The sequence below is a fragment of the Xiphophorus couchianus genome, chromosome 17 (genome assembly GCF_001444195.1).
Source record: "Xiphophorus couchianus chromosome 17, X_couchianus-1.0, whole genome shotgun sequence".
Taxonomy (NCBI): domain Eukaryota; kingdom Metazoa; phylum Chordata; class Actinopteri; order Cyprinodontiformes; family Poeciliidae; genus Xiphophorus; species Xiphophorus couchianus.
This window is the reverse complement of record NC_040244.1, coordinates 1,069,767-1,096,500: the sequence shown is the minus strand read 5'-3', so window position 1 is coordinate 1,096,500 and position 26,734 is coordinate 1,069,767. Positions and strand designations below refer to the sequence as shown.

Here is a 26,734-nt window from a genome sequence, read left to right as displayed (position 1 = left end):
TGAAAGATTAATCTACTGTAGCTTCGCCCGCCCCGGCGCCTGATGCGTATTTCTGCGACACACGCAGCAGCCTGAAGCTAGCGATCATCCTGACTCAGCAGAGAGAAATGCTGGCGTGAGGTCATTTCCTGCCGCTGTTTCAGTGGGAGCTGCAGAAACAGAAAGACTCCCACCGCAGGGTTTCATCTGCATCAACGCAGCGCCGCGCGCTAGCCTGATTATTAAACCACTGCAGGTGCAAACCGAGCTACCCAGCTTGAGACAAGCAGTTTGTTAGCTGACCTTTGACCCTCTGCTGCCACGCATGCTTGCAGCGCGCTGATGCACAAGAAAGATAAACTTGCGCTGTTTTTATTCGGGTGATTTTAAAACCTGGAAGCTCCGACAGGCTGAGGATCGTTTCAGCTTAAGCATCTTCTCAGCTCCAGGAAGTGAAGCTTCGCTGTTATTAGTCAGACAGAAGAAAAGCTCCCGGACGACCCAGAGGCCTCCAGCTTCAGCAAACCGCCATGAAACGGCTGAAGAGATTTAATTTACTACAACAGGATATTTATAGTCTAAAAAATGAACATGCAGAACCACAACAGTCATTAATCCTGCATAATGTTGGTAGAAGAACAATGTAGAGAAATATTTAAGAAAATAAACAGTTTGTCTGAAATCTCACCTTCCATTAGGAGTTAGGATGTTTTACCACCTGATTAATTTAAGACTCTTTAAGGCCTTAATTTTAGATACACAAATGTAAGACTTTTTAAGGCAGAGTGGACGCCTTGCTAATTATGGCACCGTTTGATCCCATTTCATTCCTCATTAAAACCTCATTTCATCTCATTTAATTGTCTCATTGCTTCCTATGTTCCTTAATCTGCCATTATGCTCTTATTTCATCCCAGTTATCCCTGTTAATCCTCACTATTCCTCTTTTTTCTTAATTCTTTCCCCTTTAATTAAATTTTATGTAAAGGTTATGCTTCCATGAACAGGTTGGGATATTTTATGGCCTATTCAAAACATGATCATTACACTTTTTGCACATCATCATTCTTACATAGTGACGTTTTGATCTGTTCAGTACAGCGGTAAAACCAGATGACCAAACCTGCTGGAACTCTGCTTGGGTTGCTAGGTAACTGGCAGAACTCCACTGGGGTTGCTAGGTAACGGAGCGGTGCCTGGTAATTTGTTACATTCCGGAGGTTTTTGAAACGCCTCAACTCCGAGTCAATCTAAGTTTTCTCTGGAAACTCACTTATAGATTTATTTATAGATAAACATATTTTGATGCACATGCTTGTTAGTATTTTATTTTATTTATTTTATATTTAGGTCATATTCAAATTACTTACAATATCACACTAATGTATACGTTCTTTTATAAATTTTATATCGCTCATGGTTGGATTTGTATGAACTAATATTTGAAACTTTGGATGGAGTCAACAGATTCGTCATTTCCCTTTGGAGATCAATAAATTATCTTCTAATCAAATCCAAATACTTCATTGATCCCAAAAGGGATTAAATGTTATTGTAACTCATGAATTCAAATTATAGTAGATAACGCTGAAAACTATTCATTTCTACAATAATAGATTTATCAGAAAACAGTTGTGGCTGTTGGCAGCAAATATTTCCAGCTTTATAAATAAATTTGACATTGACTGTTTTTCTAAGATCATCCTCCATAATTTTCCTCTATTATTTATTCTACTTTCCAGATACCGAAAAACATCAATATATTCCCAAAAACCGGCAGTGTGTTTTAAGTGGTTGGGCTGAAAAACAAAAGCTACATGATAAAATCTTTTGCCACTTTTTCTTTGTATTATTTCCCTGAGAACCGTTTGGAAGGTTCCAAGATGGCCGCTTGGTCCAGTACCAGCATCAACTGAGCCCAACCAGCCTACAGGGCAGCAACCCGGCCTACCTGGTGGCAGATCTCATGGACGACCACCATGGTGAGCTCCATCTGGTAGGACGACGACGACACGTCGGCGTCCAGCAGGATCTTCTGCTCTACGAAGACGCTGAGGCCCCAGTTCTCCATGGCGGCGTAGGGATGTTTGGGCACCGCCAGCAGGTCTGCAACAACACAGACATGCCGTTACAGCTTCCTGTTGGGCCGCGCTCCGGCAGGATGAGCGCTGACGGCGGCGCCGGTCCCATCCTGGCTTCAGATCAAACACGAGTCACACACACAACGCTCTTCATCACAACGAGGATCTGCCACGTTTTCACACAACTCTGCAAAAAACTGCATGAGGAGGGAAGGAGTAGAAGAAGAAACTGATGTTTTTCTGAGATGATTATTAAATATTAAATAGTGATATCAACTGATAAATATATAAAACAAGAGAAATTTGGTCTGATTTGATTTCAGTTATAAAAAGGGGTTTGGTGTATGTAAACTTCTGGTTTGTCTAATTTCTTTACAACACAAAACATTTTAAACAGTTTTTAAATCAAAATTTAACAAAATCACTGCAAAAATACAAAAATACACCAAGTATTTTTGGTTTAGTTTCCAGTGCAAATATTTTAGTACACTAAAAATAAGACATATGAGCTTGTTTAAAGTCAATAACTTAATACTAATTTAAAAAGTAATATTTATAAATGAAATAATAAAAATGTGTCGTTCCACTTTCAGATTATTTCGTTTATAGCTACTTTGTGTTTTTGCAGTGAACTCCTTAATTTATGAACAACTTTTACAATAATGTGTCTATTTTCAGTGGAAAGGTTGTTTAAAGTGACAAGTTGACACCAACGCAGGAGAAAGTGTTTCCTTCAGGAAGGAGATTTGATTAAAGAGGAAGAGGAGACAAAAGGAAGGAGGTGCAAAGGTGAAAATTGGTTTTCTCACTGCAACAAAAACTCCTCTGGGTTTCAGAGGAAGAGGATTTTTTGTCTCATGATAAATGATTGAGAACTGTGAGATTAAAACAGGAAATGTTATTAAAAACAAGAGAAATTTAAACTAGAATGGAATAAAACGTTAATTATTCATACACAAAAAAATACAGAACAAAACTTCCAAATCACTTCCAAAACAACAGAAAAACATGGGTGAGGTTTTAATCATTTCTAGCTTAATCTCATGGAATAATAAAAAAAAAAAAAACTGCTTCTGTTGATGTCATTTCACCAGCTGCCTGTGGGGGCGCTGGACTCAGCAATGATGGAAACTTGACCAGAAATGAAGATGATGAAGAAAACTTGACTCAGTAACAACAGTGAGCTTCATTAGTTTTGTTCTGAGCTTTCAGACTGTTCGACATGCAAGTCGTAAAACTTGGCTATTCATGCTAGCTACTGTTAGCCAAGCTAGCCGTGTGGCTTTATCCATTTTATGCATTCAGACAGTAAAGTTAGATGTTCAACAATAGATATTTCACAGCAATGTCAGAGGTTACAATAGTTTATATCCACAAATTACAGAGTTCTACCTGCATATGGTAAAACAGTGAGCTATGCTATTGATGCTAACTAGTGTCAGAGTTCTGCAAATAGTTATCTCATGAATAAGATTAAAATATTAATCTCCTCTAAGCTGGAAACAAGGTGAGGTGGACCATCCTGTTCTTGGAGAAACCGGTTTCAGAGAGACCCCTCCACTCCTTATCTTTAAGTTTCTGTTTTATGACTAATAACAGTTTTTTTTTTTTTTTTTTACAAAATTGCTGTTTCCTCAGAGAATTTACTTATTTACTTTCATCATTTCAATTTGAGCAATTTTATGGTCAATGTAAACACCGTTACAAGCAGAATATTAAAGTTTTGCACACATTTGCACCAGAAACAAAGTTAGATATTAGCCACAAACTTTGAGTAAATAGTGAATAAAATGAAAGTGCCACAAATTCACACTAAAAAGCTGCAGCTCTGGATCTGCTGCAGTCCCAGAGATGCTTCCTCTGTAATCCCAGCTTCATCCAGACGTATAGAAGATGAACTGCAGGCGAGGAAACCCAGACTGCAGGTGTTTCACTTCCAGCTATTGTTAATAGCTGTAAGAACTCGCTTATAAAAAGCTCTGGAGTCTGAGACGTGACTGCACTGCAGATTTAATCTGAGCCGTCCACAGATTTATAATCCTGTGCAGACATCCAGGAGGAAGTTTTACCGCCTCTCAGGACAGACTCTATAATCTCCAGCAGAGCTGATGCTGTTCCTGCTGGATGAAGGCCAAAGGAAAGTGTTAATCTCACAGATAAGCCTCTTCTCAACCTTTAAGGAAGATTTATCTGATAAACTGATCAGGTGTTATCACCTGCAGACAAATGCCACTGCTTCATGATGACAATACAGATTTACTGCACTGACTTTTAGCAGATATATGGATGTTCACAGTGATGGTGGATTACAGGATGGGAGGTGGACAAATCTATCCTGAAGGATCATTAAATGTATGTAAATCTGACCAATAAAGATCACAGGAAACAGATTTATTGGCACCTCAGGGAAACATGTGAAATAATCTTAGAATATGAGAATCTGTTAAAGCAGCAGGCAAATGAAAAATCCAACATCTGAATTTATTCAGAAAACTAAAGATAGGTGGAGCAAAAAGAGCTCAATCCAGAGAATCCATCTAGCTAGGAAGTTAGAAAGATGACTAACTAGATAGCAAGATAACTACATGGGTAGGTAGTTATTGTAGATAGATAACTAGGTAGATGGTTACACAGTTATCTAGCTAGATAACCAGACAGACAAACTATTAATCCTGCCATGAGGAAATTTATGTCACAACAAAGAACAAAATTGCAAATTGCAGAGAACAATCACCATGAAAAACAATTAATATATAGAATAAAAAAAACTAAAAGCTGTACAGCGTGTAGAAAACAAGCTGTTGCAATTATCAAAATAAAGTATGACAACATAAACAACACGGCGCTGCATAATGACAACAGAGTAGGAATTACTTTGATGAGAGATAAAACAGTACAGATATTATATATTATATAGAGAGAAGTTTCATTCAGAATTATTAAATAAATACTGTAAATAAATAAATTATTAATAAATTATCCAAATTAATAACTGTTCCTATAAAATATTACAATCACAGTTTTATTTATTTATGTCACAGTGTGTTTTTTTTGTGATACTTTTACTTTGTAAAGCTACGTTTTGCATTTCAGTCACATTTTTCATGACTCTAGTGGCTTTTATCCAACTGAGTTAAGGACTGAATCATCTGCATATAAAGCATCTGCTTTCCCACTGAGCCATCTGGCTCTCCAGTTTTACTTTTCAGTTTTTTTACTTCCTGTATGAAGCGGCCGAGTTTTCTCTGAGTGCAACAAACTTCAGCGAATCTATATGAGTGACAACAAGCTGCAAAATACTGAGGAAGAAGAAAAGAAATGAAACGTTGGCAAGTTTTTTCTGAATGTATCAGGTTTTGGCATCAAAACGTTGCAGGACAGCAGCAACAATTGATCCTAAACAATCGAAAACAATCAATCTGGTCGTGAAGGACAAGATACTTCTTTCTTAGTTTTATCATAAATCAAAAATACCATAAAAAATGTAGTTCTTTTCTTTTCTTTGCAAGTCAGCAAATGTTCAACCTGAGCAGACAAATCATAAAAATCCCTGAAATCTGTTAATTAAGCTGCTAAATGACAAGCAGTAATTGCTAAACAATGTGTGGAGCATTAAATGCCTCACAGTTTACAGGGACTCAAACCCTTTAAGCGCTTCAGGAACAACCCAGACAACCTGGAAGAGTCGGAGCGTGACGCACCAGACACGGCAGCTAATGCAAAGCGAAATATAATAAACACGTTACTACAAACTCAAACTTCCAACCCTGACAGCGATTGGCTGACAGCTTATTACCCACATGACTGAGGCTCAGACAGCAGAACTGATTGGCCGGCGGAGGGGGAACGAAGATTTGATTGCTGTAACTTCAGGGGAATGCAAACCAGTTGTTGGGTTTTAGGTGAAACATGCAAATGAGACATTATACTCTGCAGACATTCAAATTAAAAGGAAATGAATCGCTTCACTTTCCACTGCAGAGCGAAGCTCCAGGAGGCCCCAGAGCCCCTCAACACACACAGACGTGTGAAATAATGAGATTCACTCGTCACGCCCTGGTTTTTCTTGTGCGGTTGCTCAGGTGTTTCACCGGATCCAGTCCGTCTCTGAGGACTTCCTTTCAAAAGCAGAAATAACTAAACACTTTTGAAACTTCTACAGCTCTAGTGAGACGTTTCCATCCAACCATCCTGCACAGGAACACCATTAATTTGGTCTTTTAAAGATTAATCACCAGTTCTGTTCCCAGGGCTGGATGGTTATGCAACAAACAACCAAGAGTTGCTTTGAGACGTTTGAGCAACAGGACAACTTACATTGTTTCTCAACCAAAATGTAGATGAACTTCCAATGACTCTTTCCACCTGAGGCTTTAAATCTCTGAGTGCTTGTTAATAAAATAGAGATTAATTGTTTCTGTGGTATTTTGTAAAATCAAACTAACTTGAATGAGGATTTGGTGTCTTGTTTTGGTTTCTTGTCAAGCTCTGACCTGCCAATACCATTTTTGACCAATTCTGATTTCACTTTCAGAATGATAGTTTAAGAACAAACACGAAAATTAAAGTTTGCATTTATCTTCTGGTCTGCTGCCATTTTTTTTGGCAGAATTGGTGGAGATTATTGAAACTGGGATAGTCAAAAGGGTTTAAGCTGGAGTTTTTTGGGAAACCATCTCAGAAGATTAACATAAATGGTGACACAGTTGGTAGTTTGGGTGTTTTTCATGTCCACCAAACTACCAGCAGAAAAGTCTGAATGGATCAGATTAGAGTCTGTAGCTGATTGGAAATTATCTCAGTTCCTCCAGTTGTTGGTCACAGATTTAAAAAGATCTACTGGATATTCAAAAACCTGTTTTTATGTTGCACAGTCCTTCCACCTTGGAAGAATATTAGCTTAAATAAATTATTAAATGCCTCAAACTCTTGCTATTCTTTATTTATGCACATTTAAACAGAAGAAAACCTTGAAGATTAGAATCTTATTTACAGCGATGTCCTTAAATGGCCGAAGTTCAAACTTGGAGTGAAAAACAAGAGAAAGTAAAAGAGTTCATGACGTTTGTTCAGTCCGATCATCAATCAGGCCTTGTTTCGTCAGATCCTAATATTTTACCTGGGTTATTTTTTTTAAATGTGTTTGATGATTTAAAGCATCTAAATGTGGCAAAAACCAGCAGGTGTATGTTTGAGGGCAAGCAGTTTTTTATATATAAGGGTGTTTGTATCTGAAAAAAAAAACACAAAACAGAGCTTAGACATTAATCCTACAGCAAATCCTAAAAGTGAATTGTTGTTTACGTTGAGTAAGAAGCTTTTCCCACTCCATGTGGGTGGATCAAGTTTGGCTCAAACACCGAAACAGAAAAAGACGTTGGAAACTTAAGGCTGAAAGGACGTTCATCCTCCCACCATGGCCGTCACGCTCTCCTCTTAGAAGGTTTCTGGTTTTTGTGAACAATGTGAGGAATCAGGCCAGAAAACAGCTGCGTTTGATTCAGATGTCAGGCTGAAACATTAACAAAAGATTTTATCAACTGGAAACATTTTCACAGCCAAATTTATTCCTTTGACTATACATTAGTAGATGGTTGGATGATTGTTGGATGAAAGACATTTTGTCTGTGAGCAGAATTGACCAATCAGAGACCAGAGCAGCTTTCAAACCAATTAGCAAAAACTCAAACCCTGACTGATTTCTTCTTTTTTATGCTTTAGTCAGACATGAATCCTTCAAATATCAAACCATTTTTAAGACAATAATGATATTAAGGTTGAAAAAAAAAAAAAAGTTTAAATGTAGTTAATGAGCTTAATTAACTACAATTAAACACATTTATTTGGTAGCAGAATCAAATTTCGCTCAACACACCTTTTCTGTCAGACCAGTGGATTAAAGAAAACCATAAACAGAACCAGTTTGACAACAGGAAGTAGACAAAAAGATATAAAAGCAGCACATAATGCCTCGACTTAAAGAAACCTGAGATCTGCCAGACTTCTCCCAGTATGGAGTGGCTTTGGGAAACTAGGTAACGATTATAAACAGACAACAGTGGGAAACCTTCCCAAGAACGGCACATCCACCAAAATTACTCCAAGATTGATCAACGACTCGTCCAGGAAGTTACAGAGGCTCTGCAGGTCCCACATGCTTTAGTTCAGGTCCATGATTCAAAACAAACAAAGAGAGAAAAATAGTGAGTAATGGTTTCAATGGGAGCGTCCCAAAGCAGAACCAAGGTCAGTCTTATATTTAGTAAAATAATGTTGAGTTTTCAAAAATATTCAGTGGAGTTATGAAGAGGTGTGGTATGCAGATGGTGTAGGAATAAACCTGCTCTGTCTGTGACCTTTAACAGGCCGATCATCCTAAACTGGACCAAAAATCATCCCTGGTGTTTTTGGCCATGCCAGCCTACCATGATTATTTGTATAATATTCCTATGTTCAGCATGTTGGCTACAATTTCCTCAGATATTATTTAGTGAAGATGTCTAATTATTTTTTTTAAATTATTTTTAAGTTGTATAAATTCTGTTCAAATGTTCTTTTTCTCTGTTTTTTACATTTTCAGTTCAGTTCATTGTCATTTCTGTGTCTTGGCAGATGAACTTTATTTTTCTAGCACGTTTTGGCTCCTTTTCTGGAGAACCTTTTTAATTTGGCTCATTTTCCTGCTGCTACTTTCCGTCTTTTTTCTCGTAGCTTTTCTGCCTCCCATTGAGCTTCATACTCCGTTCCCTCTAACACCAGTCAGCCAACATGGTCAAGTCTGAAAACTTTGAAGCAAAAAGAGGGGAGGGAAAGTCAACTAATAGGCCTTTTTAACCAAAGCATTATTCTTTGGTTAAATTATGACAGCCCCTGTCGGGCTGTAAATGTTGGTCAGCCCGCTGGGAATGACCCAGTAAGCCTAACGGCCAGAGCACCCTGCTGGAAAACCCTTCAGTGTGGCTGATTTGAAACGTTTCTGCGAAGCACAGAGGGTCAGAAATCCTCCACAGTGATGTTGAAGACTAATAACCAGCTGCCAGAAACGCTTGGAGGCATTTGTTGCCGCAGAGGGTGGCACAACCACATGAAGCTCTTTTTCTCCCAGTTTGCTGCGACTCCATTTAAACCATCATGAAATCTCCATCTGATGAGTAACTCCAGTTTTCTCTGAATGTAAATGTTGGGTGACAAGATTCGGTCCAATCAATTTCCATGGAGGGCCTTGCATCTTTTAACATCATCTACTGTAGGAGTCTTTTTGTGAAAGGTTTTATTAATATGTTTTCTTCTACGCAGGCTGTCATGTTGCTGCCCTCCGTCTCATTTCGGGGTAACACCCAGGGGTCTGCCGCCGACTTGCTTCCTCTACAAACGTTACAGATGAAGCAACACATCCAGAAAAAGCTCCCATTTCACATCTTTGTCTCACTCCTTGCGCTCATTTTCTCTCCTTTTTTCCTCTCTACGGTCGAGCTCCACTTGTCCCCCAATTATCTTTTGCTCATTCAGATAAGAGCTGCTTCACATCGAACTGAGGAGGAAACCAGAGGAGAGAGCCTGAATGTTAAAACGCTGTCACAGCCAAAGCTTAACCTGCAGCTACAGACAAACCCTCTGCAAATAACAAACAGCTGCAGCAAGCGCTGCCGGAGGCTGGAGTGCTCATTACATCCTATAATAAGAAAGTCTTGTGCAGAATAAACATCACGCTGTTGACACGAGTGTTGTGGGAGGTTAAAACGCAAAGCGTGCCCTAAGGACGACCCTAAATAAACAATCCAGGAGGGAAGTTCAGCTTCAAATGAGGCGGAATAAGTTCAGTTTTAGAATGACTAAAATTAACCAGATTACATGCTACGCTAACAGGCTTCGCTTGTTAGTTCACGATTACCAACAAGTGAAGCGATTTGTTTAAGATGTCGGGTTAACATTAACGGCCATAAAAGCTTTTTAGGTCTAAATATGTCTAAAAGTCTGCAATTCCTGATCTCCAATCATGTCACAAACATGGAAATAAATACTATTACTATTACACATAAAGAGACCAACTGCAGAATAAAGGCTAAAAGGCTAGAAGGCATCGCTAACAGAACTAAGACAACCAAGTGTAGCTAGCAGAACAAATGTGCTAGGCACTGCAAACAAAAAACTGAAAGCAGGAACGGCTAACCGAACAAAGGCTAACAAAGGCTAGCCAGGGTAGCCAATAGAAAAGAAAAGGTCAGCAGGCATCACTGGTAGAGAAAAAGTTAGGTGGCCTGTTAATAACAGAAAGGCTAGGAGTATTGGTTAGCTAATAGTAAAAAAAGGTATTGCTAACAGAACAAAAGCTAGCAGTCACCATTTGCAAAACAAATCAGGCACAGCAAACAGGAGAAAAGCTGCCAGGGCAGCTAACAGAACAAGATTAGCAGGAGTAGCTAACAAAGCGGCTACCAGGCAATGCTAGCATGCTCAGCTAACAGAGCTAAAATCCATGCTCACTGCTAACATAGCTTACACCTGTGCCAAAAGCTAAATGAACTATGACTAGTGAACACTGAAAGGAAAATCAAATGGCCTAAACAAATCCTGTTTCCTATTTTCACTCAGAAATCTTTAAATGCAAACATCATGAAATATCGACAACTTGTCATTAAAACCCAAATGTTTTCAGTTCAGAAAAATAAATGACCTGTTTCTACCAGTAGTTCAGAAAAAAACATGTTTTCCAATTTGTTTTATTTTGCTAGTTTGAAGCCGTTATCATTTATGACCAATTCAGTCCTGATAAAACTTTAAAAAATCCAACGAGAAACATTTTGTCCTTTTGTTGTAATGTTTTCTAAAACCTCAGGAACTTATTTTCTTCATTCGTAGCCTCTTTGCTGCTGTCAGTTATGCTGTCAGCTTCACCTGGATGCCTGCATTGTTGTGAAATCCACATTCCCTGTTAAAGAGCTGATCTGGTGGCAGCATAAACTGATGAGACGGATCACAGAGGCTTTTATACCTTCAGATGTTCAGCCGTGTTATCTGCCCATTTTAGAGACAGATGATCAAAGTGTTTGCTTTTTGTTTTTCTGTCTTATCTAAATCAGGGACAAAGTACATAGTAAATAAGAGGAAAATTTGCTCAACTGCCATTGAGAGATTATTTAATAGATGAAATGAAAAGAAAAAGGAGCTAAGTAGGTTAGAAAATCATATTTTAATCAGGAATGTGAAAGTGGTCATTCTTACTGTATCTGGAAATGTTATGAGATGATAAAACCTGTTGCTAGCACATTGAGATGCATGGAGAGATACGTAAGCCATCCATAAAAAGATAATTTTTTAAAAATAATAAAATGCTGAAATTGATCTGAATCTGTCAAATCTTCCTCTGACTCCAGTGTCAAGTCAGGTTTAAACTTAAAGAGCAACAGATCTTTGCTACACAGGCAAACTAGCTAGCAGAAACGAACTGTGATGTGTTAGCTTACTAGCTAACAGCTGTTAGCCAGTTTCAGTCAGACTGCAGTTCTGGCTAAAACCTGCAGAATAATTTATTGTAATTCTTTGCATATGTGAACGCCAAGCAGACTAGAGACCTCTCCAAACACACAAAGTAGACTGTAGCAAAGGGCATTCTGGGTAAATACAATGAGAACAAACATGTTAGCCTAGCGCTAGCAGGAGGTTCATGGTCTTTAACCAAAGACAAAATAGAAATCCAACACTGAGCGAAACTTCCCTCTTCATGAAATGTAAACAGAGATGAAGCAGCGTCAGATTTTACTGCTTGTAGGTTATGTTTTCATATTATTATTTTGTCTGATGTTACTTGACTTCTTTTCTTCTGTGAAATACTATTAACCATTTGTAGGATGTTTGCCTGGAGGCTAGAGACTTTGCACATTCCTGTGTTATCAGCTCCATCTGTAACTGATTAGTTGTGGTCAGCCATGCCCTCATAAGGGCATGTCCACAGAAGGCTCCAGAACACCCTGTAGAAAAAGGTCATTGGTCAAATTCTTTGTGTGACTATGTGAGAAGGCCCAACCTCCTTCCTTGTATTTTCTAATAAAGCCAAATGCAGAGAAAGATCTGGCAGAGTTGATCCCAGACAGTGTTTTGCAGCGATTCGTCGCGTCTCGGATCTTCCCTCCTTTCTGCAGAAAAGACAATTATTGCCTCCGGTCGAATCTTTGCTAGATAGGAATTAAAATAAACCTATCACTCAGTGTCTTTTATAGAGATTTTTATGTTGTTTCCTTCAGTGGCTCTTGATGCAGCGCCCCCACAGGCCAGGAGGGGAACAGGTTTTTCAAAAGTTCAGTTGGTTTCACTCAGAGCAGTGAGAAAGAGAACCGCTGCTGCTGGAAATGGAAGAAATGTAGCAATTTTAGTCCCCAATCAAACAAGTATATCGCACAGTGAAATGGGAAAACTAGATTTTTGATCAACTGTGACAAAATAAATTCAGAAATAGCAGAAATCGGTAAGGCTGAAGGTCGTCCTTTAAATGTCCATATTTGGTGGTTTTGGGAGCCTCTGTCCTCCATTTCTGAAACGTTTACATCTGTTTTAAAGCTCACAGTGAGAATAGTAAACTATGGGATCAATCACTAAGTCACGTCTCAATGTGCCTTTAGAAACCACCCAGAGCGCAAAATTCATGTTCCACATTCAGAAAGATCCTTCAATGTCAACCAGATATAATTAAAAAACATTTAATGGATTTTGTTTCCACTCGGGGTTTCTCCTTCATGTTCAGTTTGAAAATATGAACTAATACTAAACAAAGCTCAATTATTGTGCAGGTTAACCCTTTTTTCCCCTCTAATGGTCTCATTAAATGCTACCTGAATAATAAAATGACAGCGACTTGGAGGCTGGGACTCACAGAGCAGCAGTTTCTACCAGCTATTATCTTTAATGCTGTCTATGGGCGCTGAGTGGATTACTCAGCTGTGACGCCGCCGTTGCTCCACGCTCATTATCTCCTGTGGACAGCTGTCACACAACTCACCGCTCCCACTCGGGAGAACAATAACTGTTCCATTATTCTCTTCAGAGTGGCCGACGCCGCGGACAGGTTGCTGCATTCAGGTAGCGCCGGTCGCCATGACGCTGATGTTGGAGACAGTCGAGGCGGCGGCGGCAACGACTCGCTGTGCCTCAAAGTGACAAGTTATTATAGAAAGAGACGAGTCGGAGAGACAAACGTCGTCTATCAGCTGGAAGACTGGCACCAACACGGCATAACATTATGACCACTTTGCTCTTCTTCATGGCTCCAGGACGGGCAGGGAGTGTCGGAGGAAATTTGAGGATTTAGTGAGTCTGAAGACAAACTGTGATTCAGTTTTATTCAACCTCAGAGATTCTTCAGAGAAGGGAACTCGTTTGTCTAGAAAGTCGCTTCGTCTGATGAGGTGTGAATGCTAATCAAACTCTGGTCCACCTAAAAACCTCGATCTGGGCTGAAGTGAACTCTGGTGCGGTTTGAATGCATATGAGAACGCCAAGCAGACCAGAGACCGCTAGAAAAGTCGGAAGTGGTCTACAGCACAGGGCATTCTGGGTAAAATCAACCAAAACAAACATGTTAGTCTATCGCTAATGCTAAAATCTGACCAGAACTACAACATCTGTTCCATTTCCAGCTGCTGTGGTTCTTTTTCTCAAACCAGTCACAAACCGTTTGACCAACCTGTTCCCCTCCTGGCCTGTGGGGGCGCTGCACCAAGAACCACTGAAGGAAGCGACACAAAAACCTCTGAAGACACTGAGAGCAACTTCCTTCTTCACAAAATCAAAAGACAAATGGAGATTTTAGCTGTCGGAGGATTTCTCTTAAGTCTTTGTCTAAAAACTACGAGCCATTTTCCCTGGTAGCGCTAGGCTAGCATGTTTATTTTGGTTGTAGTCCACTTCCTGCTTTTCCATTCAAACTGCACTGAGTACATTTCAACCAAACCAAACTGAGGTTTGTAGCAAAGTTCACTTTTTTGGTTCAATTACAGAAATGAATCAGACTTTCTAGGCAAACAGACTGGAGTTGAGTTAACCTGGACTCAGCAGCCTTATAAGCTAAAGTTTATGCTAAACCAGGCATAATTTTTGATATGTCATGCACACTTCCATGTCGCTGTTAATGCCTCAATTCTGTATTATTAAATGGTTATTTCATCTGAAAGGTTACATAAACTTTTCCAAATTAATATGAAACTAAACCAACTCTTCATCTGCGTTCGTTGCGTCTTCCATCTGTTTTACCGTTTTTACATCCTTGCCTTCTGCCTTCTCACCTCATTTCTCTTCACATTTTGTCTGCAGGACCACTCGCCCGCTCCGCCATCTGTTTGGCTGCCCGACCAGCTGCTCGCGCTCCGCCGACCCGGCATCGGCCCCGCCGTGCCGCTGACCCGCCGTAAACTGCGCGCGGCGGCAGACGGAGCACGCTCCCGACCCGCGCCGGTTCTGACCCCGGATTTGTCGCAGGAGAGAATGCAGAGTTACTGAGACTGCAGCTGCATACTGATGGTGTTTCTGTGAGGTGAATTATCCTGAACGCTGCCCTTTAGCATTTCGCTATCGGCTTCGCAGAAAAGATTCAAGCAGTTCAGCTCTCACTCTGTCCTGCTGATGTAAGTCAGGAACCCTGAACCGACTGTCAGGATTCACCGAAGCAAAACTCCAGAGAAAAATATACAAAACAATGAGACGCATCTCAATTCTACCACATCAAAAAAGGAGTAAATATCCAACAAAAACATATCTTACATGTTCTAGAAAAACATGGACATTTCTCAATTTGAAAAGTAAAAAAAATATGCTAGAAAATAAAATGAAATTAAAAAAATAAATAAATAAATAAAAAAAACGAGGAAATTTCCGAGCATCAAAAGTTGAAAATTTTGGGGGGGAAAAAATCATGAATTTGAAATATTGGAAGATTCAAATGTCAAAAATTTGCTAGAAAATACCAAAAAAAAGTAAAAAGTGGAAAATCTGGTGAAAAAATTGTTTTACTTTTCAAACTTAGAAATGTCCTTTTCTAGTGTTCTAAGATTTTGCACTAGAAACTAAACCAGAAAAACTTGGTAATATTTTGTGTTTTTGCAGTGTAATGCTGCAGGTTTAAAGCTTCAGCCTGCAACTTTTATTAAAAAATATATAATTTTTTTCATATTTGTTGATTTGTTTTCCTATTTCTCCACCAATTGCATATTTATGAGCGCATACACAAGAATGATGGACAGCGCTAAGCCCCGCCTCCTGACTCTGATTGGTTGTTTTTGGTTCATTTTTCAGCAGCTCAGAGAAAAGGTGGAGATGGTCGATTTTTTCACAGATTTTGTGTCTCAAACTGTAACAACTTAGTGACACTTTTAATAAATATATAGAAAACATTTTTAATAAAAGTTGAATATTTCAGCTTTAAAGGAGAATCAGATTTCTTAAATCAGGAATGGAGGGAATGTTTTAGTTTTGGATCTGAGCGCCAGGTCCGGCTGCACAGAGCAGACAGAACCAACGTCTCTGTTGTTTCCTGACCTCTGAGGTCAGAAATGAGTCAAACAAAATGGCTGCCGAGACGCAGCAAAGCTAACAGAGATTAATTAGGCTGCTTCACAGGATCACTGTCCGGGTTCTACTGCCGGTTCTGATGGCATCATCGCTTCAGCTGGCGTTCTGACCCGCATTCGGCCCGATCGTCACATGATGTCACCAGAACAATTAGAAAGAACCAGAGAAATTCTGATCCACTTAGAGAGGTAACCCTGCTCATTATGAGGATGTCGGCTGTCGGCGCCGTTGGGACCCGCGGGCCCGACCGGTTCTGTCCCTAGCAACACGACTGAACACGGCAACCGAGGTCAGAGCGCCTGGAGACAGAACGACCCGCGCCGCTCTCATCAGAACCGCTTCTGATGGAACAGAAACGCCTTTGTTCCCAGATCACAGGTCCAACTACGAGCCCGACAGAACCAGAACTACAAAGGAATAATGAGACGAGAAACCTGAGAAAAAAACACAGATAACGAAGTTTAAACCATCCATCCATCCATCCATTTTCTGTTCACCCTTGTCCCTAATGGGGTCGGGAGGGTCGCTGGTGCCTATCTCCAGCTACGTTCCGGGCGAGAGGCGGGGTACACCCCGGACAGGTCGCCAGTCTGTCGCAGGGCAACACAGAGACATACAGGACAAACAACCATGCACACACACACTCACACCTAGGGAGAATTTAGAGAAACCAATTAACCTGACAGTCATGTTTTTGGACTGTGGGAGGAAGCCGGAGTACCCGGAGAGAACCCACGCATGCACAGGGAGAACATGCAAACTCCATGCAGAAAGACCCCGGCCGGGAATCGAACCCAGGACCTTCTTGCTGCAAGGCAACAGTGCTACCAACTGCGCCACTGTGCAGCCCAAGTTTAAACCTGTAAGAGTATTTACACCCTCTCTTCGTTTTTTTTGTTTTACTAAAATGTTTCACATAAACATTTTTGAAAATGTAAGATATTGGTGCTTAAACTCGTAAAAAAGTATTTACTTTATCACAGATTTTGTCTTCTTTTGTCACACTGAAATGTTTCAGGTCAAAAATATTAAAATAAGTTTATAAAAAATAAAAAAAACAAGCTTTTCAAACCTGCAGCTGAAACTGATCTGGAATATTTCTGTTTTATCACAAATTAAATCCTCCTGCTTTCTTAAAGGTGAACTTATTTATTTCAGTGCACATTAAAGGGACTACGCCTCATTATTTCCATTCTTTTTCACCCTGCTGTTAATTTGAGCTTTAATTTTAAAAGCTGCTAGTGAAACAAACCGTTTATTTCTCTGTGCGGGCCGCAGGGACGGCAACACGTTCTTACTCTAAATTAAATATATTTCTGTCTCCAGATAAAAGCTCCTTTTGATTAAAAACGCGCTCAGCTGCGTCTTCCTTCAGAGACAGAAAGACGCGTTTGTCCCCGGAGGAAAACTGTTCTGGGATCAGATTTACACACACGGAGTCCGAAAGGCAAAACTTACAGTAACAAATTAAATCCATGCTGAGCTTCTTATGTAGAAAAACTTATTCTTCTTATTTCAACAGTTCATTTACAGTCTTCCTTATCCTGCTCTTGGTGTTTCAGCCAATCAGTGACAAAGAAGATGAATGGAGCTCCTGGATTGGCTGGTTTGCAAACGTCAGCCAATGGAGCGTCAGCTAGCATGTGTCTGAAGGATTTTAGCTCCAAAGCTGCATTTTCCTCATAATATTTCAGATAAACTAAAAAACAACCTGAAATAGGAAACTTTTCCGCAAATAAAATTGTGCGTTTATTAAGAAACAAAAATGCGGCTAAACTGTTTTGCATGAATAATCAAGAAATTTTTTTAAATTTTCACAAATGACCAGAAAAAACCCAACGACTTCAATTTCTTAAAGGACTGATTAAATGCATATTTTTAGCTCGTGTTTAATAAATCTAGTTTTGTGGTAAAACGGGGTTAAATGACGGTAAAGCTGGTGAATTCTGGCCGCAGCGTTTCGCTCTGCGCTCCTCATTCGATCAGAGACCCGGTTCTAATTTGTTTGTTTGTCCTCAGAGGAAGTGACTAATGAAGCGGCAGGCACCGGGTCGAGCTCAGAGTCTGGAAACATCAGCTGCTGAGGCACTGAGGAGACGCATAACTGATTCCCTTCATCATCATCATCATCATCATCATCATCAGAGTGTTGAGCTGCCCTGCTAATCTGGTAACCTGGGGAAACATCTTCACCACGCCTTCTCGTTCGGATCAGTCAGCAGGTTTTATGATTCTCCATGTGAAATGAGTTTGAAATGTTCACTTATTCACAAACACAGACACTGAAGAGGTTGGATTCTGCATCTTGAATGTTGTGGCTCTTCATGATTATGCTATTCCCAGGTTCCAGCTGCATAATGGAACAGGAACACAAATCCAAAATGATGGACAACATGTTTTTGCTTCTATCACAGAGAAAAAGCTTGTGAATAACAATCATTTTCCTCCGGTAAAACCGAGGCCACTTTTCCTTTGTACTGTGACCTCTCACACATTTCTAACACGGCTGATGGAAATGTATTACACCAGCCAGCAAAGGGAAATAAGACACAAAATATCTCCCATAAGTCATTCACATCCTATTTTATCATCTTAATTCTGATATTTGCATATTGAGGTCCACTATCTTAGCATTAGCAAGAACAGTAATGTTAGCATAACATTATAGATGGCGCTAGAAAGTTAGCTTACACCTACACATTGTCTGCATTCTTTACTATCTCGGTTCCCAGTTCAAAAAGGCCCAACTAAAGCATTTTAATGCATTTTTAAATTAAGTATCCTAAAGAATGAATGTGATTTGGTATTTCCAAAATAAGGTGAAAAACAATGAATGCAAGTAAGTGTTAGCATGCTATCCATCCATTTTCTTACACCCTTGTCCCTAGTGGGGTCAGGAGGTGCTGGTGCCTCTCCAGCTAACGTTCAGGTGAGAGGCGGGGTCATCTGGACAGGTCACCATTGCAGGCTAGTTAAAGTATAATACTTTAACTGAACCAGACACAAGTATTTAACACAGTAGGAAGTATTGTACTTAGGGAACTTCAGTGATTAGCTAGCTACCATGCTAATTTTAGAACTAGCACGGTGCTAATCTAATGGACACCAACTTTAACATGCTACATGCAACTACGTGTAATAAGCTAGGTGAGCTGTAGCTTCTGTTCAACAGTTAATCCAAAATGTCACTGAACGCAGCACTGAACATAAAACAGTGATTAATAACTACGAAAAGCTGAACTCTTCAATAAAAAAGAACAAAAACAGAAAATGTGTCCAAATTTAGACATTTTGGGAGGCCAGACAGCAAAACCACAGAGACGACTTTCTATTGTTTCCATACATGAGGATTAGTTTTTATCTGGCAATAAATGAAATCCAGCGAGGGAGAAATGCAGAGATGGATGGGCGTTACCATGGCAACAGATGTTGGGTCATAAAGTCAGCGAGAGGCCGGTGAACACTCACTCAGTTCTATTCAGTGTGTGTGTGGGCGTGCGCGCGTGTGTGTGTGTACTGTAGTTATATGCACAGGCAGAGAGGGGGGCACGTTGCAGAAAACGGCGGAGAGAGAAGTGTGTGATGACCTTGGTGTTGATGCCAGGGAGCATTTGAGTCAACAAACTGGCAACCAGCCACTTAACAAGGCAGCCAACGCACTGCACACACTGAAACACACCTGACTGCACGCCCCCCACACACACCGCCTACAGATCTGGATATCTCCGACTGAACTGTGAACCTCCAGAGTTGTGATTCAGCTGCCAGTTTAACCACATCAACACCTCAACTTGCTCGCTAGCAACAAGCTCCGCCCACTTTCTGAAATCAATATGTCACACCGGTGGGTCGGGTTAGCGAATGATGTTCACAAAACAAGAGGTGTACAGACCAGAAGTAAAAATAGTCCATTAAAATCCCATCCAACAGCAGTGGAGTTACGGCTAAGACGGATTAAAGTAACGTTTAAAAGGTTTAATGGAAGTCAGCCATTTTTATCCATTTTCCTACAATATGGGGTTTAAATCAGGAGCTTTTTGTATGAGCTTCCAGTCTCCAGAGTTCGGCTATTAGCCAGAAAGCTAAACTTAAGAAAATATGGTACCAACCGACCAATACCTTTGAAATCCTGAACAAAACGAAGGCAAATAAAGACATTTACAGTCACTTGTAGCACCAAGCTAGGCCCTCTTTCTCCTGTAGAGGAAACGTGTTGGAGACATTCCTTAGGTTGACATCAGCTGCATACAGCTAAAACAAGCTATGTTTTCATTCAATTGTCATGAAAATTTTAAGGAAACCTTTGAAATGATGTAAAAAGTGAATTAGGCATGTTTCCACCTACTGGTTTTGAGCGAATTGACCAGGCTGTGCACCAGGCGTTCTTATTGGTTGTGCAGGAGGCTCCACTTCTGCTTTTCAAAGATGTAAATGGCTGTATAATTGCTCATCTGTTTGCAGACATTTTAATGTGAGTTATTTGAATAAGCCCTAAAACAACTCAAAGTAAGCAGAACTCTCATGAACTACAAATTATTTTGTAGTTAATGAAAAAAAAGTGGTGAACATGTTTTGTATAGGACAGACATATTCTAACCTGTTCAGGGAAACATAATAAGTCATCTATAACAAAAAACTGTTGAACTTTTCTGATCTTGAAGATCAAATCTAGCCCTGCTGATGTTCCTTCATGTTTTCTTGTGAAAAATAGTGATTACAGGTCATAAAAAGTCCCGTTTCTCTGAGTGGAGTTATGATAAAACATCTTAACACCTGATTTATTCTGCATGTTTCCACTGAAACCAGTGAAAATGCTCCATCTGGTCTCTGATGGTTCAATGGTTACTCCGCCTCCCTGCTGAGCAGATGCTACTGAAATGTTACAAGACTTTTTTAAACCCCATGAAGCCTCATTACTGCAGAGAGAAGGATCCACCCAGACCACTGATCAATACTCTGATCAATTGGCGTTTCCTCAGGTGAACTGCTGCCTGTATTATTCACAGTGTATCTTCTGAAAATCCATCCGAACTGCTTAGCGTCTCATCCTTCTGCCTTGTTCTGGAAAATCCATCCCCTTCATTTGTTTAGTCGCTTGTCTTTGGTTCTGACAGCGGGACGAACCCGATCCGCTCCGTGTGAGGCTGTTACATAACGAGTTACTGACTCTGAAATTGCTGCTTCGTCTTTAAAAGCAGTAATTAGATCCATTTAATCACTGGATGTCCTGATGAGTCCGACTCCGTTTCATTCCTCACTGCAGAACGAAGCAGCAGAATCGTCCAGCTCTGCTCTTCACAGCGTTCAGATCTTACATAAACCATGAAGCTTTCATCACAAGCTCCTTTTGGTTTCAACGTTAATTAAATTAGCAGGTAAGCTGCTGTCTAACTTGGATAGTTTTACATTTTCAAAAAACAAAAAGTTCACCAAACTATTTATGAGTTGAAGCATAAATGATAATAATAATATTGTGTAATAATGAATGTAATACAGTTTGGACCAGAACATAAACATCCATCAGTTTATCAATCACCACTTTTCTATGGTTCTCTTTCTGGACTGCAGTCACAATACAACTTTTATTTATTATAAATATCTATTTTTTATTGGTTTTATCTAATATTTCAACCAAAATAAACACTTTAAATGCATCAAAGTAGCTGCGGTTCTATTACAAACGTGACAAAACTTTGTCAATATTCCACCAATATTGAATAAACACAATTTTGATATTTTCATTAAAGGAGAAATAAAGTCAGACGTGAATAAGTTTGTTCACGCGATAAGACATTAAAAAACATGCTGAGTCATCATCCTCCAACAACTTGCTGTAGTCTTCTTTGTTGTTTCCGGCAGTAGTAACATCCTGTTGATCGTTGATGATTCTTCTCATGTTTAAACAAATTTTGTTTTGTGATTCCAATTTGCACAATTTTAAGGTAAATGGAAATGCAGTTTGTAATTAGTTTCACCTTTCTGAACTGAAATAAAGTTTTTAATTCTGTTTTATCTTAATAAGTCATATTTGGTTTGTTACAAAGCAGTTTGTCTTTTCATTTCTTCTGCTTTCTGTGGCTCTAAAGCCGGTTTATATGAAGAAATATAAAAGGTTCTCTTTAAATGTTAGAATTCGCGCTTTCTTTGCCATTAAAGAGAATTACCAGGAGTAAAATGATCATTTCATTAACTGATTAAAAGATAACGGAGCAGAAATATCTCATTATAAAGCCAGTAATTAATTTCCTGTCAGATCAGGCAGATTTCAGAACATCCTCTGTGCTGCTCTTTGTTCAGCCGCACAAAACAGGAGCGAATAAAGATGTTATCGACGTTTCTTTCCCTCCAAAGTCTTTAAACAATCTCTCTCCAGGACCTTGCCACCGAGAGGTAATTTAGCGTCTGCTGCGCGGTTGGGAGGACAGGATGGATGAGCGCCGGGTCGGTTCGGGACGGCGTGTGGAAGCGGGTTGGAAGCAGTCAGGAGCCGGGGATTTATCTCCAGCGGTGACCGGGCCCATCCGGGACCTCTGAGGAAGAGTTTAACGGGATTATTCCCACCATGAGACTCCCAGTCTCAGATCCCGCGCAGATACGGAGGTGAATCGATTTCACGGTGTCGAGGAGAAAACGTCAAGTTGGGGTTAACAAGCTCACTGCTGCAGTTCAGGCAGAGCGGAGAGGGTGGAGGCGATGCTGAGGCGGTGGGAGGAGTTTTATTATTTTATTATGTTAGAGGAAAAATCCCACTGTACAATTCAAGGTTAATTCAAACTTTTCCAGCACCAAACCTGAGATAAAAACTACATAAAACATGAACTATTAACTATAACAAAACATTTTTTACTGTTAATATCTTGTTATAGTAGCTAAATTAACATTTTATGTTCTGAAACATTTCTCTGACACCAGAGAAACTCAGAGTGTTTTGCTCCGAGAACAAAACACTAACTTAATCAGATTATAGTTAATCTTATCTAATTGTTAATTTATATAATATTTTAGTTTTCCTATGATATTACATTGTAGGTACAGTAAAATTTTATATTTTAGAGAAATTAAATAGCATTTTATGTTTTAACCATGACTGGTCTGAGAATAAAACACTAATTTAACAAAAATAATCCCTCAATTTCAATAACTTTGTTTAAAGAAGATCTATTATACAAAAATCACTTTTTTATATTTTCATTTGGGTCTTAAATGCTTCTAAGATCTGACTGAATAATAACTACTTTTCCTAATCTCACCATGTGACCAACTGTTTTTCCATCTAGGATTAGTTTAGTTGTAATTATTTTTTATAATTGTATTTTAGTTTCCTTGTTTTGCGAATAATATTAGCAAAATTTGTGTAGTTAGTCATTTTAACTTTGTAAAGTTTGTTTTTGAAAGACAGATGAAAAATGTTCAGAAATGTTTATTAGTGTGCCAATCAAAACAATTTTAAATTAAAAACGACAAAATGATAAAAAAAATTATCCAGCTGTTTTTGGCTTCTGGCTTCTTGGTGTCTGGAAAAAAAGCCGTTTCAAAAACCTTTGGAATCAGCAGGCTTTGAACCGTTACCTAGCAACACTAGCAGAGCTCAGCCCGTCACCTAGCAACCCAAGCTGAGCTCCAGCACATTTGATCACATTTGTATAATTGCACATCTGTTGCAGCCATTTTCACATGTGAGTTTAAACGTTACTCTGGTCGTTCAGTCAGAGCGATGCTGGAGTAGGGGATAAGATTGTTATGATGGATGGTTTGAACTTCCTCCTGTCATTTCCTCTGGGATTTGAGGTCAGAGTATTATTTGGGCTTCTGGTTATAAGAAATATACTTGTTGCCATGGTTATGCATCTTAATTGTTCGAAAGTAAAAAAGCTTAGCTGCTGCACAGTAACAGAACATTTCGGTGTTTAACTTTGTTATTTTCATCCATTCATTTTTTGTTCACCCTTGTCCCTAATGGGGTTGGGAGGGTTGCTGGTGCCTATCCCCAGCTACGTTCCCGGCGAGAGGCGGGGTCACCTGGACAGGTCGCCAGTCTGTCGCAGGGCAACACAGAGACAGACAGGACAAACAACCATGCACACAGGGAGAATTTAGAGAGACCAATTAACCTGACAGCCTACGCATTCACAGGGAGGGAGAATATGCAAACTCCATGCAGAAAGACCCCGGCCAGGAATCGAACCCAGGGCCTTCTTGCTGCAAGGCAACAGTGCTACCAACTGCGCCCTGTTATTTTCATTTAAAGTGTAATATTTCTCAGCTTTGGTCAGGAATTGTTTCCTTACATTTCTCAGGAGATCCAACTGATAAATTCAACATGTTTTCTGGATCTCAAGTGGGATTTTAAGAGCTTTTTAAAAGCATTTTGATGTTTAACAGCATAAAAACCTCCAGACTTATTCCTGCCTCCGCAGCTCCGAGCAGCAGCAAACGTTTTCAAGTTTCTTTGTTCTGGGAAAGACAGCCGTCATTGTTTTATGGAATATTTATGGCCGGAGCGTCTGCGGATCACCTCGGATGGCGGCGGCAGCCGGCCGACAGCTGAGTGGCCTGCAGCTCCGTGAGCATCCGTTTTTCATGAGCCGGCGCTTCGCTTTGGTCCATCTGCTGCTGCGCTCGCCCCGGAGCCTCGGCTGGAGAGAGAGAGAGCAACGGCCAGGGCGGGAAAAAAAGATGCAAGGAAGAGATGAAAAGATGCAGGAGTCAGGGAGAGGGAGAGTGTCTGTTTGAGAGAGCGCTGCGCCGCGGGCGCTGCTGCCCGCGCGTCTCTGTGGAGCCCAGATGGAGCCAGAACTCCACAGAACACATTAGTCCACTTGGAGGGTTCCCACACACAATGAGAGGAATTCACCTGAGCCTGCCGCCGCAAGATTTCCACCCAGCTGGACGAGTCCAACGACTTCCTACGGAGGCCCAGAGAGGCCACTTAGCGCTCCGAATGAAGAGAGAGACCGAGACGGAACTGGACTCTGTCCAAGTTCTGGTTCAGAGACGGAGAGAAAGTGGAGCAGCAGAACTCCGAGACCCAAAAGGATTTCTGCTACACTCAACAGACTTGATTCCTGTGTTTGGACTTTCTGTTCTGTTCAGTCCGCTTCAATCCAACTCCAGTCCGTTTGCCCAGAAAGTCCAGTTCGTTCTGGGAGGTGTGGACGCTAATCAAACTCTGGTCCTCCAAACCTCCGTCTGGGTTCAGTTGAAGTGAACTCTGGTGCAGTTTGAATGAATATGTGAACACCAAGCAGACTGGAGCAGGAAGTGGACTATAGTGCAGAGCATTCTGGGTAAATGTAAGCAGAACAAAAGCGCTAGCTTAGCTGTAAAGGGAGAAATGGCTCATAGTTTTTTTACCAAAGACTAAAGAGAAATCTTCCAACCACTAAAATCTGACAAGACTCCATTTTTGTTCACATTTCATGAAGAAGGAAGTTGCTCTCAGTGTCTTCAGAGGTTTTTGTGTCATTTCCTTCAGTGGTTCTTGATGCAGCGCCCCCACAGGCCAGGAGGGGAACAGGTTGCTCACAGGGTTTAGTTGGTTTGACTCAGAGCAGCGAGAAAGAACCACATCTGTCCAGAATAAGTAGTTCAAACATTTCAGTCATTAATGTTAATATTTAAAACACTAACTGAGGCTTGTAGAATCTGAAACACCTCAACGCTGCTGACGGCGTTCCACAGAGATCCACCTTTACACCACTCCTGTTTTCATGGACATCCTCAAAAGATGTCAGTCGTTTTGTTTCCATCCAATTGACAAATACATTTTGAGTGAACTTTTAAAATGTCGCAAAAAAGAACATGCAAACTGGGAGCATTAAAATTCAGTGGTTTGGAGCGAAGCAACCAGGCTACACAGACAGTGATTTCACCAGACGTTGATGCTACGTTACAGCCGGAAAGAACAAAATGTGGAGATTCACTTACAGAGTCTTGACTTTGTAAATGCCAAGTTTGGTGCCAATTTTGTGCCTCACCAGTTTGCCTTACCAACTTTCCCAGCAAACAAATGGGAGAGTGTGCTACGTCAGAACTTAATTGTGAAATTTAACAAACTTTTTCGGAAAAGTCAATAAAAAAAACACCTTAAAGTGAGCGTAAAAACTTCTTTGCGAAATTGAAGACATTATTTCAGATTTCACTTTTTTTAATGTGATAAATTAAAACATTTTACTCAAAAGTCTCCATGATTACTTTGGGATTCTGACACGTTCAGTTATTTTATCTGTTCTGTGTTTCAAATCATCTGCAGAATCATTTCTGCTTAATTTAAGGTTTCCATTCTCATTTGATCAGTCATCCATCACTCAGTCCTGACCTGTCAGATATTTAACAGTGATAACAGGAAGTCTTATTGTGGAGGAGTGCAGGTGATGATTGGGGAAGCAGCTCGCTCCGTGCTGAATGCTCCGAACGCCACGAGCCGCCCGCAGGATTTCCTGCAGTTAGACCCGTTTCGCTCAGCTGAGGTTGGTGACAGACAGAAAATAACTCAACTTACAAGATCCCAGTAAAACGTTTAACGGGACGGATCCATGATTTCATGTTTAAATTCTGACCCAGAAATCTGAATGTTGCAGCAGATCAACCTCTTTTTTTAAATTTCTTTGAAAAACTGTCAGTTTTGTAACCAAGCGGGACGTTTTCATGTTGCCGTAGTTACTTAGAAAAAGTAATAAATAGTTCTTATTGTTACTTTTATCACAAGAGAACAAAATATTGTGACAAAACTTTAAGTCCATATTGCTCTCTGATAATCAGAACAACAACCAAACAGTTTTAGCAACTAAATGCCTGTTTTCTAATCCAGCTCAGATTATATTGGAGATTCATAACATAAATGTTATATAGTGAGATTAAAGGAAGTAAAGTTTGAGCCAGACTTTGCTCCATTCCTGCTTTAAGTCGTTCTTGTGTGTGTGTGTGTGTTTGCAGAGCAGCTTCCCCTCTCTGTCCCTTTAAATTCGTAGCTCAGCTCATCATTTCTGCCTGCCGTTCTCAGGGGAGCTCGATGCCCTGCATGACAACAGATGGAGCCCTGAGGCTGTGGGACCGCACACGGATACAAAGAGGGGCGGGGGAAGCTGGGCTAAAAACTGATGTCAACATCAGTACAA

At 40.2% G+C, this 26,734-nt stretch overlaps 1 protein-coding gene across 3 annotated transcripts in view; it reads right to left on the bottom strand.

The window, feature by feature from the left end:
• The window catches only part of LOC114160787 (thyrotropin-releasing hormone-degrading ectoenzyme), a 165,029-nt gene that overhangs the window by 91,438 nt on the left and 46,857 nt on the right, over nt 1–26,734 (bottom strand). For all 3 annotated transcript variants that reach the window (XR_003598850.1, XM_028043578.1, XM_028043577.1), the window contains exon 5: nt 1,931–2,085. Coding sequence is in view for 2 of the 3 variants with exons in the window: in XM_028043578.1 (XP_027899379.1) it covers nt 1,931–2,085 (155 nt within the window). In the remaining variant the exon portion in view is untranslated. The remainder of the gene's footprint in view (nt 1–1,930; nt 2,086–26,734) is intronic.